This window comes from Cibotium barometz, chromosome 2 (assembly GCF_041138505.1).
Source record: "Cibotium barometz isolate CiBa-2024 chromosome 2, ASM4113850v1, whole genome shotgun sequence".
Classification (NCBI taxonomy): domain Eukaryota; kingdom Viridiplantae; phylum Streptophyta; class Polypodiopsida; order Cyatheales; family Cibotiaceae; genus Cibotium; species Cibotium barometz.
The window spans coordinates 71,321,708-71,338,056 of NC_141047.1; the positions used below are offsets into that span (position 1 = coordinate 71,321,708).

General features: G+C 41.9%; 1 protein-coding gene across 1 annotated transcript; it reads right to left on the reverse strand.

Annotated features, from left to right (window-relative positions):
• Positions 1-5,374: 5,374 nt before the first annotated feature.
• LOC147641426 (protein CHUP1, chloroplastic-like) lies at positions 5,375-11,000 on the reverse strand. Its single transcript, XM_086821274.1, has 10 exons — positions 10,765-11,000; positions 10,362-10,606; positions 10,193-10,263; positions 8,602-9,486; positions 7,099-8,502; positions 6,882-7,013; positions 6,611-6,792; positions 6,384-6,495; positions 5,959-6,105; positions 5,375-5,822 (listed from the first exon to the last, which is right to left on the reverse strand). Exons 2-10 carry the CDS (start codon positions 10,459-10,461, stop codon positions 5,739-5,741), a joined length of 3,117 nt encoding a protein of 1,038 aa, XP_086677400.1. The 5' UTR covers positions 10,462-10,606; positions 10,765-11,000; the 3' UTR covers positions 5,375-5,738.
• Positions 11,001-16,349: the final 5,349 nt, after the last annotated feature.

Genomic DNA, 16,349 nt, shown 5'->3' on the forward strand with positions numbered 1-16,349 from the left:
TAATGGGTTCTGTATGTTCTTCTGTTAGAAGGGATCTTTATCCTATGATTCTATGGGGGGCTGACCAATCTAAAGAACCCCAGAATCAGTTGGATCTAAAGTTGGATTTGAATTAATTAAAAAAAGGGACTTAACAAGAATTTTCGTATTGATAGGATCATGGATCGAGGTCGTCATGTGGTAAGAATGATAACCCCAAACTCGATGAGGAAGAGCTCGACTTGGATGTTCGTAAAGCTCTTCATAGATCGTAGCCTAGAGCTTTCAAGGCTGAAGGGAAAAACTTGGGCGAGGCTCTGGAGAAGTGGATCGAAGCAATGGAAGAACACTTCGATGTCATCAGGTACAACAAGAAAAGTAAAATGGCTCTTGCAAGGCTGAAGATAGTAGAAACAGCCAGAGTGGCATGGAGAAACCACTGCGAGACAAACCGTCTGGATAGGAATACCCAGACATGGAATGATCCAAAATTTACCTAAGGAAGAGATTCTGTCCTCCCGGCTTTTTGTGGAAACCAAGATGAAAGAATTCTTAGAGTTAACCCAAGGGAGCAGAACTATTGAAGTGTATCACCAAGCGTTTGCTCTCCTTCTCAAATACTCGCCACCGCTGGATGAAGAGCTGATGGCCAGGTTCATTCGGGGACTGAACGAACCTTTGAATATCCTAGTGAAGAATGCCAAGCCAGTTTCCATGGCCGAAGCAGGGCAGATGGCGAAGGATTTCGCCACGGCCTTTGATGTCAAGGTCCCGTCGAAGCCAGCACCATCATCTTTCAAAAGATTTTCAGCTCGAGAAGGTGATTCCAACCTTCCACTGCCTAAGAGACAACAAGGTCAAGCTCAGAATATGGAAAGTTCCAAGATGGAAGAAAGGTCCTTTTCTCGAAACTCAATCCCCTGGTATTCAACTTCAGAAGTTCCACCCTTGAACAAGGAAGTGAAATGCTATAATTGTCAAGGATTTGGACATCGCAGTATGGATTTCCCGACTTCTTTTGAATCAAGGTTTGGGGCGGGGAAATCAAGGACCAAGATTCCAGACTCCAGCTCTTTCCTTCCAAAGTAATCAGGTTCCTTTCTGTCAAAATCAGGGAAATCCTAGAGGTAGACCCTTTAACTAGCCCTCAGTTTCAATCCAAAGTAATGCAAGAACTCCATCTCAGAATAGGGGAAGTCAAAGAGAGATGTTCCCAAATCGGCCGTCCACTTCCAAGGCAGTAATGCTGGAAGTGATTGAAGAAGAAGAAGATGAAAGAGATTATACTCCACTTGCAAGATGAGGACATCTCGCATTTTTTAAGTGGGGTAGGATGTAAGATTCCTCCCTCCAGCTTTTGAGGTGTAAAGGTGTAAGAACCTCCCCTTTTGTTCTTGTAATTATTCCCCTCTCTGAACTAAAAGAAAGATCTTGTTTTACCCTGTTTTGTCCAAGAGAGAGAGAGAAAATATCTAGAGAGTGGTAATCCAAAATTGAGATATCTTTGGATATAAAAATCTTCCTAGTGTCTAAAATAGTTTCCCCTAAAAGAGAAGTTCAAAATGAACTTTCCATTGTGCATTAGGAATCAATTAAAAATGATATAAGGGACCTTAGCCTAAGGGTCTAGATTTTCAGAAATTTCTGGATTATGATCCAATTAAGGTTCCTATGGACCAATAGGATTAATCCGAGTGTTGAGATGAGATAAATACAAAGAATAAAAGAAACTACCCAAAAATGAGTAAATGCTCACATAAGATGAAGAGTTGACTGAGTACAAGGTTTATTAGTTAAAAACTATGAGATATTACTAAAAAAATAAAATATTTTAAAATAATGATACATTGTTGACACCTTGGTAAGGAGGGGGGAGACTTTGAGGTAGGCGCCTATTTCACACATGTGGATGAGTTTTTAATTCAAAACAATTGTGATATTTTTATCTCTCCTCTCTCCTGGATCAAATCAAATAAAAAAGGGAGACAAGCTGATCCAAATCTTGTCCAAATTTAATTCTAGAACTTAGTGGGACTCAATTAGTGGCCTCCCTCACCTATAAATAGACCCTCATTCTTTTGTATTCTCATCTTTAAGCTATACCATGCCAGTATTACATTAAAATAATGATATTTTCTATTATCTCTTAAAAATCCTCTACTTTTGGAGAGAGTGGAGCTTCTCTCTCTCTTCAACCATCCTTGGAGCTTTCCTCTCAACACACTAACCAATTGATTGGTTGGGGGCTTCTTCTAAGATAGAGAAGCAAGTAAAATCAAGAGGTGAGATATAATTTCATGGTTTTTCTCTACTATTCTCAATGTTTTGACTTCTCAACCCCTCTCAAGCTTGAGAAGTTTCTAATTAAGTGTTTATAATGAAAATCAAGCTTTTCTTAAGAGTTGTAATGAATAATTAAGAAAAGTTTATCTTTATGCCTAATTTAGGATGTTTTATGTATATCTCTCTCTCCCCAAAAGTGTTGAGAAGTAGCGATTGCGTTTGTGCAATGCTACATTGATATGGGTGATGGATGATGGGTGAGTTGTGGAACACCTCGATTAAGAGGGGGTGTTGAGAGATGTAATCGTGGTGTTGTGTGTATGTGGGAAAGCACCCTAGAGGTGCAAGATATTGTGGTGAGATAGAAATGCCACATGTAATATTGTATGGTGTGTGAGTGTTGACCAAAAGAGTGGAAAAGGGAGTGCCACATGGATGATGATTATGTGTAAAGTGGGATAAGGCTAGAGGGCCTATATCATTGTATGGTTCATTGTGATATGCAATAGAAGAGATCAAGTATTGAGTGTGCAATCTCTCTCTCTCTCTCTCTAATGGAGTTCTTAGTGTGGTTTAATCCACCTTAATTATGTTGCTTAATCATTATGTCCTTCACCATGATCAATCCCATTCTTGGATTGTTAACATGGTATCAGAGCTTGGGTGGGCTCTTGGTCATGGTGGTGAATATTTATGTATAGTTTTCATGGTTATGAGTTCTTTGATTAAGCATTTTTTTCAGCTATTATGAAAAAAAATTATGCACACTCATATTATCATTTGGATTTGGATTTGCATTTGTGAAGATTTGAGAGAGATTTGGAGCTACCATTCTAAAGTTTGAGAGGATATTTGCAACAAGGAGGTTGCATAAAAAGAGAGTTGCAAATGGGAGTTTTGCAACATGGAAAGTTTGCTTATCATCAAAGAAGCTGAAAATGAAGATTTCAGCAAGTATGAAGAGTATGGAGTCTTCAGTGTCAACAAGGAAGCTACCAAGAAAATGTTCACAAGAGTGATCTCCACCCAATTGCTAGCTCGACACCACTTCATTTGCCCAAACAACACTCAAGAAGCCAAGATTTGACACTTTTTTTGATGAAAATCCCTGTTTTGCATTCTGGCTACGCCGCCTTCTTGTGTGAGGATATGGAGGAGCTACACACCACCTTTGATGCTTATGAGGCTTAGAAAAGGTCCCTAGTATACTCCCAAACCTTCAATGGTTTGATTTCATGCATAAATGCTCCACTTTGCCATGATTTTTCAGCACCTATTGGGCTATTTTTTGAGAGATTCAAAACAAAGTTTTCCCTCTTCAAATGATTCAAAACTTTGTTCCAGATCAAGGCAAATGCAACCTTCCAAGTTGCTCATGCATCTCACCTTGCCACATACATGTTCTGGCTCCAGATCTGCAAGTACAACATCATCTGACTCTTGCAAGCTTCAATGGAAAGCTTCAAAACCAGAATTTTGCTTTGCTCTTTGGCAACTCAGATTTGCTTTGTTCTTGTCAGATTTACCTGCAAACTGCTCAAGGGTGTTTAGCTATTCTTACCCGATAGGACAAGCTCTCAAATCTATTGATTTGGTGTGCTCCATAGCTTCACAAGTCTCCAAGCTCCAATGGCTTTCTTCACAGCTTCTTCCCTCTTTCTCACAACTCAGATTTTAGCAACTCAGGCTCTGATACCATAGTAAGAAATAGAAGAGGGCAATACATAGAGAGGAGACACACACCAGATCTATATTCTAATCATCAACACAAGATAGAGAAGCACCATAGCTTTTCTTCATTATTCTCCACACAAGCTACACTCACATAATGATGTGTGTTCACACTAAAGTAAACCTAGACTAAATGTCCACACACTCCGGCCATCTAGGGTCGACCATTATTGTCCACACACTAATGTCCTAGTGTCCACACTTTGCTAATGATATCAATCTGACGGAGTTGAGCTTGATATCTCAACACACCTACCCACTCCACTTAGCATGTTCACATTATGGACCACTTGTATATACTATATTATGTGTGTTAGTCACCTTATCTTCTTTGTAGACCTCTTTTGTTGTGTGAAGAAGAAGAAGAATGTTCAACCTCTCACCTTGCGTATTCTCTTCTAAGGTTTGTATGAGTGTGTGTATGCTTGCAAGAGCTCAAGCTCTCTTCTCCCCCCTACATCTTTTCATGGTATTAGAGCCTAGTTCATGCTAAGGGATGAGTGGTAAGCAAGAGAAGCACAGGAAGCAGTACGAGGGTAAGAGCTTCATCTACTCTTCCCCCTTTGTGTTGGCTACTACACCCTTGTCAAGTGCTCGTAGGAAGGCACAGCCAAACAAACTCTGATTGAGGAGCTTTCTTCATGTGAGCAAAGCTACAGGGCAAAACTGTTTTAGTTATTTTCGGGTTGAAATTGGCTGCTCAGGGATGCCTCAACTAAGCATCTCATATGTTTTTTACCAGCCCCGTTTTTTATGGCTGTTTGAGCACATTCATTAATTGTGCTCATACTATGCTCAAAAGATGCTCCGCCTATGAGTGCATCAAATCTCATGTCCATGTGCCCCGATAACATATATGCACATATGTTATACGTGTGCGCGCGCACGCCTGTGTACGCCCCTTTTGAGAGATGTTCGTCTATGAGCTCTAACGCTACCGTCTTCTCTGGCTAAGAGATGGCTGTTCGTGTTCTTGCGCATCACCTCTCTGCTCTCGACGCACTATCTTGCATCAATGGGAAAGTTCAAGTTATATCCCAGAGCTCTAACGCTGGCTCCCAAGTACATGTACCCCATGGTATTGTTGCACTGTCTTCTCTGGCTAAGACAATTTCCCAAACTAAACAAAAACCATTATCCTGTGAGAGCCTACCCGCAAAGCTTCAAATCTTCGAGTATGGGAAATAAAGTAGTCTGTATGCACCTACGTAGGCATACATCCAGGCTTTATAAGTATGACTCCAAAACTTAACAACCACATATAGATAACCTAGGAGTGGCCAGTTATGGTGCACCTGTGTGCCTACTAGCACCATCATGTGGCCAAAAAAACCTCAAAACAACCTTGAGAACTTCTGACGGGTGAAGGCAACACTGGGCCTTGAACAAAATATATCTTTTTCATTGCTTTTTAAAAGTTGGCAATGGGCATAAAATAATTTACAAATTACAACACCTTCCACATTGTGAGGCATGTACGGCTTTGTCAGCTCATCATGTTTTTCCTGATCACCCCAACCAGGATCGTGACTACTTTACAAACCTTCCCATAATCTTGATAGCTCTAAATAAACGATTACAAAGCAACATTGATGGGTTTTCAAACGAGTGTTTTTGTGAGTGGATACAAAATCCTCTTGACTAATTTACATTACGCCCGCCCCCGCTTCAAACTCCATCTGGTCAGCTGAAAACGGCTTCATAAACACAGTAGCTGCCTAACTTGCTTCATTTCTATCACTTGCTCACTGATCACCAGAGCTGGTGCGTATACGGTCTCTCAGCTCCTCAAATGTCCGCATGCTCTCTGCATCAAATCCTCCCGCAAACTGTGACAAAAGACCCAAGAGTTGTAAGAAATTTTATTCCCATGCAGGGCATAACCACTTCATCATTTCAAGTTTCACTGGAAAGTAATAATAACTAGAAATGCAAAGCTTTATCAGCTCTAGGAAAATGGCTAACCTGATGGACCCGGAAAGCAAAGCGCACTCCTTGTAGCAGCAAAAATTCTCTCTTTGGATCTTTCGCAGGGGACGCTGTTGATGCATCGAGCTCTGCTGCAACTCGTTTCATGTACTTCCTAGCTAATTGTACAGTGGCAAGTTTGATCTGTGAATACAAATCCACCCGACTTGTCATTAGATGACTGTTAGACCCATAAGCGACTAAGGCTGGTTATAGGACACTCCACGTCTGGGGGAACAGGCAGAGAATTGTACAGACAATCTCCATCACAGCCCCCTGTCACGGGCATGCATAGTTCTGTGACCAGCATAAGCTGGCAGGAGAGGATGTGATGAAGCTAACAAGCACCTTATACGTAGAACAGAAAGTAAACTGTGATGCGTTCATCCGCTTACACCATAGAAAAACGAATTTATGCATACCTTGCCAACCAACCCAGAATCAAGCAACCATTGTGTAGGGATACTAAATTCCTTGTACCGTGCAATAGCCATGTCTCGGGTTCTTAGCAGTGCATAGACACTTTGCTCCACCCTATAGACAGGTAAATTCATTCATCAGACTTGACCAAAAATATAAGCAATCTAGTAGTGCTGGCTTTATATGTATTAAAGACATAATGAAATAATTTATTTTTTTTAAAGCTTACTTTTCTAGTAAGGAAAGCATCATTTTCAGAGATATTTCGCATGGCAAGTGCGGATCATCTTCAAATGATGTAGCCTCAGCTTCCAGCTTTTTCAAATCCTGATACTCAAATGCTGCCTCTCTCAAAGCATCAGCTTTGCTCTCAGGCCAGTCGAAGTGCTTCAGGACAGCGCGCTCATCCACCTACAAAATAGCCCCCGAATTGATACCTTATGTCAACTTTTAACATGTAACAAGCCAAACTCACAAACTTAAAAATAATAGAGGGTTACCAAGAAGGACAGCTCCTCATCCAGCCAGGAGACAAATGCTGTTACATCCTCAATGTCACTGTATGCAGCATTCCGGACTTCTGTTGCAAGGGACTGAACAAAATCTCCCTGCGTCTCAACATCCGCTTTAACCTGCCCACCAATAGGAAACAAACATCTTGTTAAGAGACAGAAAACCACATGGCTGCACCTAACTAAAGAACATAGACATACTTACCGCCAGTAAGAAGGCAGATCGATTCTCAATTTCACCAATGATGTTATTGCGTGCATCTGAAACATTCACATCAGATGCTCCCACTGCTGTATTTTTCGCCTCTCTTCTCATTAAAGACTGGTAGAATTCTACAACTTCAGGAGCTCTTTGCACTTTGTCTCCTCCTGGACCTTGTGATTTGACACTTCCAGGAGGTGGTGGAGGTGGGGGTGGACCACCAGGAGCCCGAGGAGGAGGTGGTGGCGGCGGTGGTGCACCCGGAACTCCACCTGCTGGTGCTTTTGGAAGCATGTTGCCGGAAGAAGGCCCTTTGGCTGAAGCTTTTGGTGGTGGCTTTGCAACCCTTGGAGCTCTCTTCTCAACCTCAGAAAATTTCATCTTGTGTACCTCAGGCCGCTCTGGGTTTTGTTCATTAGCTGAAAAAATATCAGCTCCCCTCTGTGGAAGTCGGTCGAGCTTCAGCTTATCTGGCAGCTTCCCAGGTATGAATTTGTTGTCCATCTTCATGGGTAGAGGCGGCTCTGTCTTGAGCTTTTCAGCCAGCTTCTCAGCCCTGGCTTGCTCAGCTTTCTCCTTTATGGCTTTTTCTCTTGCTACTGCAAGTTTGTGCCTGTCTTTGAATGCAGGATATTTGTCCTCAGGGACACCTGCCACAGACTTTTCCATAAGCTGGAATGAAGCAGCAACATCACTGGCTGGATCCTTCATATCAACACTTTGCCTTGTCCTAACTGGAGTTAACTTCCCGAGGGAATCTTCAAAAGCATTAGAATCGGAGGTAGAAAACCTACCACTGTCAGACTCATTTGTGCCAAAGGTAGTTATGGCTACTGAGTCACTATTGTTCCTTAACATAAGAGTTTCTAGCGGTCCTTTTGAGCTAGAGTGTCGGTGTGCAGGTGAGCTCCTCAAGTCTAGAGAAGAAGAAGCAGGTGACAACTGAGATTCATCTTTACCTCTTCCCCATCTCTTGAGTTTTTTGATGAGCCCTGACTTCTTGGAGGTAGAATGACGTGCAGAGTGACCATCAAAAGATGACTCATCAAAGTCATATTCAGATGGAGTGGATGGTACAGAGGAAACACCATCAAAATCAAGGTCACTTTGCTCTCTAGCTTTGGCAGCAAGGAGATCAGGGCCTGCATATTCCATCATAAGCTGCTTGGCCTTCTCTTGGGATCGAGGACTCAAACTCTTCCCCAAGTCCAGAGCAGTGAACTTCCCAGGAGGAGCCTGATAGTTTCTTAGCTCATATCTCAGGCAGGCATTCACCCACCTCAAGTACACAAGCTCCTCTACCTCGCTGAATCTATTCATTTGCAAGCCTTCTACCTGCTTGCTAAGATCGTCATTTGCAAGCTTCAATGTCGAGGCTTCAGCTTGTGCTCTTGCTACCAGTTCACTCTGTGGCCAGTTAATGTTCAGTTGGCATGTTATGAAAACACGATTTCAACATCAGGTAAAAAACAAATGCACCACAAACCAGATAAATGCCAAATTTACCTCAGTTAGACTTGAAAGCTCGGCAATCTTTGCCTCTGCTGCAGCCAGTTGCACCGTCAACTCTCGTTTCTGGTGCTGAAGTTCCTTGCTTGTCCTTCGCATCTCTACCACTTCAACCTCCAGCTCTTTCAAAGTCTGCATTTTCTTTTCCATGTCAAAGTCCTTCTTGGAAGCCTCATGCTCCCTTTCTTGAAGGGTGGCCACTTGTTGCTTGAGAATCAAAAGTTGTGCTTTTGTCTGGCCTGCATCACTTTGTATTGTCTTCTGCAGATCCTTGATCTTTGCTCTTGCTGCCTCCAGCTCCTTCTTTAGGATCTCCTTCCCTGCCAACTCTTCCGACAATGTTTTCTTCTGCTCCTCCAAGGCATTCAGTTTCCAATTCAGCTTCTCAATTTCTGCATTCTTCTTCTTCAGCTGCCTTCCCAGCTCAAGATGGTCCTTCTCTTGCGCTTTCAGCCCATAATATTCCAGTAGCTCTGCCTCAAGCTTCATTTCTTTCTGCTGCAAATCTGCGACTAAAGCCTTCAACTGTGCAAGCTCCACAGAATCAGTTGCAGTTGAAGCACTTTCACTGTTAATTTTGGCTATGTCCCTTGACAGTTTCTTGTTAGATGAGGTCAAGGCTTCAAAAAGCTCCAAAGCTTCATCATCCTCAGAGTTAGAGTCATACTTTCTAGAATCAAGACTATCATCTGACTCATACTTGGGCCTTGTTCCATCATCCTTGAACTTCATGCGATCAACTGACTTCTCAGAGTCAGAGGGGAAGTCCACACTCCCCTGGAAAAGATCATCCAATTCTGGTAGCAGGAGTTGGTCACTTTCCTGAAAACTCTTGGAGCTCAAAGCAGGACTGAACGTGCTGATGCGTTTCACTTCCTCCTCCTGCAAGGCAACAAAAACTCATGTGACTCAGGTGTTCTCTCCCCACCAAACACACAGCAGTCTCTCTCAAACACAAAACATTCATTCGCACAGGCAGGTCTCTTTTGTACACACATGCAAGTGCGCGCACACATACACACACAAAATTATAAACAAACACACGACTCAAAAATATAGTTACCTACACACATCCATGCAAGAAGGCATTCAACAGACTCTCTCTCTCTCTCTCTCTCTCTCTCTCTTTTCGTAATAGAAGATATATTGCCAAAATTACTTTACAAATGGTCACATGGCCGCCATGCGATGTACTAGCTTTCCCTCACTAATTACTCCGAACCACAGGTGTAGCTCAGAGTACCCTCTCTCTCTCTCTCTCTCTCTCTCTCTCTCTCTCTCTCTCTCCGAGGCAAAAAAAACTCATGGGACACAGGTGTGCTCTCTCCAAACACCCAGCACTCTATCTCAAACACAAAGCATTCATTCGTACAGGCAGCCATGCATCTCTCTCTTGTACACACTTGCACACGCATGCATAAACACACACACAAAATTACAAACAAACACACAACTCACAAATATAGTACCTACATACAGTCCATCCATGCAAGCAGGCATTCAACTCTCTCTCTCTCTCTCTCTCTCTCTCTCTCTCTCTCTGTGTGTGTGTGTGTGTCTAGCGCGAGCGAGTGCTGAAGAGAAATACCTCCTCTTTCGGTGCGTCTGCATAGGTGTATATTTCCTTGCCATCATAGACCTCCTCTTCAGGGGGGGGTTCTGCAATCAGGGACGCAAAGCCATGAAGCGAAACCTTACAGAAACCGATACAGAACAAAGAAAACAAAAGAGAAAACGCGCGGAGACTGAAGACATACCCCGGGAGCCTCCATGGTTCGGACGACGATTGCCCTTGAGTTGAGTAAGAGTGACAGCTACCAAGGAGCAAGTGACCGCAAGGACCACGCGCACAATCATGTGATCAAAAGAGATTCAGGTTTTTCGCCAATTAAGTTTTCCTCTTTCAAGGTTTCCAGGGCTTTCTCTCACTATGCTGCAAGCTAGAATTTCCTCTTGCAACCCCCTTGCAGCATATCCAAGGTATTCTTGCAATCTAGAGCTCCTGCAATCGCAGTATAGGGGTGGTGGTCGTTAGAATCAAGCTTCAACCAGCCTACACAAAGCCACTACAAGAACAATCGATTTGTGTGCGCGTGTGTGTGTGTGTGTGTGTGTGTGTGTGTGTGTGTGTGAGAGAGAGAGAGAGAGAGAATTAAAAACCTCAAAGCCTGCATAAGGGAGTTGAAGAGACATGGCTACAGCTCAAGGGAAGGGGAGCGGCTACGGCAGGATGAGGCATCGTTGTAGCCTGCTCTCACGGCTGTAGCAAGAAGCCTCCACAGGTTGCGCAAATGTTAAATGTGAGACGTGGGGGGACTAAGGGACAAAGAAGGATGTCTCTATTTCTCATAATTGAAGAAATTTTTGTGGCACTAGAACAAAGCAATAAAAAAGTCTCCGTTTTAAGGATAATGTGATGAGCTCAGAGTTTATAAATTTCTTTGCACATGCTAGCCCCATAAAGGACGGAAAACCTATGAGAGAAGGAGAAGAGAAGTTATCCGAGTTACACCACACGAGTGATAAAGAAGTAGTGGTATTAGACTACACCAATTGGATGCATCCACCTAAGCTTAGGTGAGAAATTGTAAGGGGTGCCATTTACTTAGGCCATCTCTGCTTGTGCATGTTTGAAAAAAAAACAGGCTAGATGGTGTGTGGCGTTTTTTGGTTCAATCACTCTACAACTTTAGGAAGGGATCCAAGGGGAGATCCTTTTTGGTGCAATCACTCTCTGCAACTTTAGGAAGGGACCTCCCTTGGAGGGGACCTCCGAAAAGAAAGGTGGAGGTAGGCTTGATTGACAATATTAGTCTCCCCAATTAGCTTAGAGTAATTTGTAGATGATAAAACATTGGGATTAATAAATTCACAGAAACATGGAAATCCATTCAAGACTTCTGCACAATCTTCGAGTCCATGGTCATCGAAACCATAAGTCATTTATCTTGTCATCAAAACCATAAGTCATTTATCTTCGAGTCCATGGTCATCGAAACCATAAGTCATTTATCTTGTCAATTAACACTCGGATAAACGACCTTCGTGAGGACCATGGAAGAGGGGACCATTATTAGAACTATAATCCCAATGAGTTTGGATAAGGATTTAAAAGATTACAAAAAATATAGCAAGTGGTTCACGTCAATTATAACTTGGAAGAAAGATTAACCCCCTAATAGTAGTCTTTAGTATGAGATAGTTTTGTGTTGTTGAAGGCCATCTAATGCACAAATTGAGAAGCTAAATAGGATCCTTAGAGGAGTGCAATAGAGTGACAAAGGCCAACATCAAAATAATAGATATGTGGCCTCCCCAAAGAAGTCGAAGGACTTGGATTGATAAATGTAAAGGACCTAGCAGATAGCCAAGTGTAATGTGAGAGCATTCCACAAGATTGGGCAAACCTCTTCCATGTCAATTTATCCAAAAGCTGGTTGGGCGAACCTCGCCCACCTCAATTTATCCAAAAGTTGCCCAATTGGTTTGAAGTTTCTTCCACAATATACCAACATTATAAAGGATTTTATTTCATGGAATACCAAAAAGCAAAGGCAAGTCTGGAGCAACAAATCAAGTTTCAATTTGGTTCTCTATTGCTAACATATAGTTCGACAATAAGATGGGCCTACTCCCTTCACAAGCGATGTCAGGACTATGGTCCTACGGAAGTCGAACCCTAGCATAAGTTAATAGCTTTCAGAGTCTCGAGAGTATTATTAGTGCTAGCGGGGTTCAGGGGTTAATGGGCGTTAGGGTTTGGTCGATGTGTGTACACATCTAAGTTAGCACGGCTCTTAAGTAAGATGGGCGACCGGGCTAGGAGGTGTGGACACAGGCCAGGGTTTTGGTATAAAACCCAACGAGAAACCCTAACTCGTCATTATATGGTTGGGAGGTGAACCGACTTCCACCCTCTCTTCTTCTCCACGCCTAGGCTATGGCGGCTTGAGGAAGACGCAGCCGTAGAGCGGAGGCGTCACAAGCGATGTCTACAAAGGGTCTACAAGTCTGGGCTAAAATTTGTGGGATGTCCAAACATGCTCTTAAAAACTCTGGGAAGTAATCAAACATTAAACTTTGGGAAGTAATCAAACATTAATATGGAGTGAAAAACATGGATAAATACAAAGAATGCAAAGCTAGTCCATGGGATGTGAAACTGCCATCCAGTCTAAACGGTTCGCTAGAGGAAGGAATGCAAATGGGATCAAGCTTGGCTAACTAACCTTCGCAAAAAACACAAAAGGTAGCCATCCCAAAAAGTTTAATGGACATGCTCAATTGTAAATGAGGAGTTAACCACTAGAAAGTATATTGGATAACAAGATTTCAAACAGCCTAGAGTAGCACCTTGAGTGGTCCATCAACGCTTATTGGATAAGTCCACCAAGGCTCACTTTTGGACCTCAAAACATTTGGTGTGTTGTATCCGCCGCAAATTGGAGCTTGAAACAATTTATCATTGTGCATAAAGCATAAAAGCAACGGAAGTGGATTGCCAAATGTCTTCAAAGTCTCTTACAAAGTCATGATATCTAGGTTGTAGTATGCCTTTGGTGAAGGAGAGCATGAATCCTATGGTTCGTTATTATAGCACAATTAGCTACCATCCTTTGTGGATTCAACATAACAATCTTATATTTCATGGAGAATTAAGAACAAGCTATGTACTATTTATGGAATGGTTTTATCTTAAGAAAACTTGACACTTGTAAGATTCTAATGAATATTGTTGAAAAAGTTCACGCTTATATCGAGCTTTTGTATATATGATTCACAATTCCTCACGTCATTAAAGAAAACTAGGCAACTTAAATTTTAGGCAATTTGGCTACTTGGAGTGTTGCCACTTTAGATCACAAATACCACCACAATGCCCCACCTCATTAAAGAAAAACAAACAGCTTAAATTTTAGGCAATTTGGCTACTTGGAGTGTTGCCACTTCGGATCACAAATGCCACCACAATTGTGCATTCTTACTACAGTCTTGTGCAAACAAATCATCATGGACACCTCGGGATATATAAGAGAAATGATCAAGCATTTCTATCGCATTGTTCTTGACATGGTGAGGATGATATTCCAATAAATGCCAACTATTAGATGAGAAGGTGACCAAATTGTAAGGACTTAAAAATTTTGGATTAGAAAAATGTTTGTCAGTGGTCCATAGCTCAAATATTTTGTTGTGGGCATAGCTTTTAAAGTGGTTAGTCAAACTTGGTTCAATCATCTGACACACAGTGGTGGCAAGCAGTGGAAACTATCTCTAACATTACACTTTAATAATATTTAAGTGCTAGCTTGGCATGTAATTAGGTTGAAACAATGTGAGATTTTTTTTTTTGTGTTACATGATTTCTTTTGGGCCATGAGCCAATAAGCTGTAAATACTTTTAATCCTCACATTTGGACCATTTTTCTAATGCCTTAGAAAAAAAAACTTTAACAAGAAAATTGTGGGTTATCAAATTTATTACAATATAATTTTGTTTTGTCAATATATTCACAACTCATGATAACCAAAACAAACTTGGTCAAAGGCTTGCAAGGAGAATATTATCATGCATCTTGTCATGTGTGTGTGTGCACGCGCACGCGCACGCATGCACGTGTGAGTTAGAGGGGTGGGGGGGTCGGCACTTGGAGGGTGATTGGCCACCATTAACCGTCCTACTAGGTTGAATTGAATGCTCAATTTCCACCAATTTGAATCACCCACAACTCTCTTTTCACCAATGGGGTCACTACTTGCTCATAGCATGTGAACTAAAAATCCACAATGGCATGCAGCCAGTGAATACAACCCCATGAAACAATAAGAAAAACCTCAAGGCTAGTTACTTTAAGCTTCATCATTATCTTAACGATATGATAAGGAGGTAAGAAGACATAAGGCCCATAAAAAGATACACATCATCCACTTATAAACTAGTGTCTAATCTAACTAATCTTAGAAAGGCCATGTAGAAGACATGGAGAAGGCAAGAAGATATTAGGCCCATATAGGTCATAAACTTATAAACTATGTCTAATCTAACTAATCTTAGAAAGAAGAAGATGTACCAAATGAAGAATTTGGCCATGGAGTAGTGAATATTGTATGCTTAGATAAACTAATGCTTATTAAGCTTTTTACACTTGTCAATTCATCTAAATTCCATCAGATAAGATGGTCTTTTCTATATGTGGCTTGCCATTGTTAAAAAACAATGGCCATGGAGTAGCGAATATTATATGCCTACAAAAGCTAATGCTTATTGAGCTTGTTGCACTTGTCAATCCATCTAAATTCCATCAGATAATAAGATGGTCTTTTCTATATGTGGCTTGCCATTGTTAAAAAAACAACATGCTTTAAAAAAAACCCTTTCACTCTTAAATCATCCTTGAAACAGCTTCATAACACAACCTTGTGTAATATAAATTATGATTGAGAGTGAATACACAAGATAGGTGCATAAACTTTTATGGTACATTAAGTCCCTATATATATATATATATATGCACACCCTTGACCATGCAAGCAAGTTTGGAAGAACTTAAGGTCTAAATTTTGGCTCTTTAGGTGGGCTTGTTCCATGGTCACCGCCGTGGTCATTGGCCACTCGTGGTTGTGCCCAATTTGACTCAATGCCACCAACTTGGGGTAATATTAGAGTAGACTAGAAGTTTTGCAGCCTTGTAAGGGAATATTGGTCACACTTGCATTTAGCCAATTTGACAATGAAACAAACCTACCTAAGCCATCTAAGTACTTGTTTGCATCCAAAATCTTATCTTAGGAAGAGCTCGTTCATTCAACAAGTCGTGAAGTGGTCAGAGGTCGTGAGGCGACCCTTGAGGTGAGAGGCGATCCATGAGCCGAGATCGTGAAGCAAGATCATGAGGCGATTCGTGAGGTGGTCAGAGATCGTGAGGTAATCTGTGAGGTGGTCAAAGATCATGGAGGTGATCCATGAGGTCAGGTCATGAGGTGGTCAGAGATCGTGAGGTGATCCATGAGGTGAGATTGTGAGGCCATCTGTGAGGTGGTCACCAAAGATCATGAGGAGATTTGTGAGGTTGGGTCATGAGGTAGGGTCGTGAGGTAGTCAGAACCATGAGCTGGTCATCAAAGATCGTGAGGTGATCTGTGAGGTGGGGTCATGAGGTGGTCAGAGATCGTGAGGCGATGATCTGTGAGGCGAGTTGTCTAGTAGAGATAAGGCTTCATGTGTCAATAGCAAGGCTAGTCAGTAGTAGCACCGATCGCATTCAAGGCCCACCACAACTCGTTGTAGGTCCTATCAGAAAGTGTGTGGAGGAAGCATCTAATCAGTCACATTTGACAACTACCAACATGGCCAAAACACCAAGTAAGCTTATTGAATGTAGTCTTACAAGTCATGTCAGAGAACATGTGGATATGGATGTAGAGGCTTCATTTCATTGCAAACACTAATCAAGCCATGTTGAACTTGATTTCAAACTTGATTAACGCAGCCACACTCGTGTATGTGTGAGAGAGAGAGAGCACACCAGCGGCGAGAGAACTACAGATAGCGTACTTGACATGCACATGTACACTCATAGGGTCCCAAAAAAATACATGACCTTTTCTAACAGGCGATGCAGTGCACATGTAGGGAGGGGGTGCACAACAGTATAGGGCACTGTCAATCCTATACCTAGTGTTTTCAACTTTGGTATCATTCAAATTTAATGTATCTATGAACCTACACTTGCTTCCTCCATACA

Bases quoted from the DNA above. Each gene is read 5' to 3' on its own strand.
- LOC147641426 (XM_086821274.1), bottom strand. From the start codon at position 10,461: ATGATTGTGCGCGTGGTCCTTGCGGTCACTTGCTCCTTGGTAGCTGTC. The intron at 6,793-6,881 runs GTAACCCTCTAT...GCTATTTTGTAG, and splicing joins ATGAGGAGCTGTCCTTCTTG to GTGGATGAGCGCGCTGTCCT. The intron at 6,106-6,383 runs GTATGCATAAAT...TTGTATTCACAG, and splicing joins ATTCTGGGTTGGTTGGCAAG to ATCAAACTTGCCACTGTACA.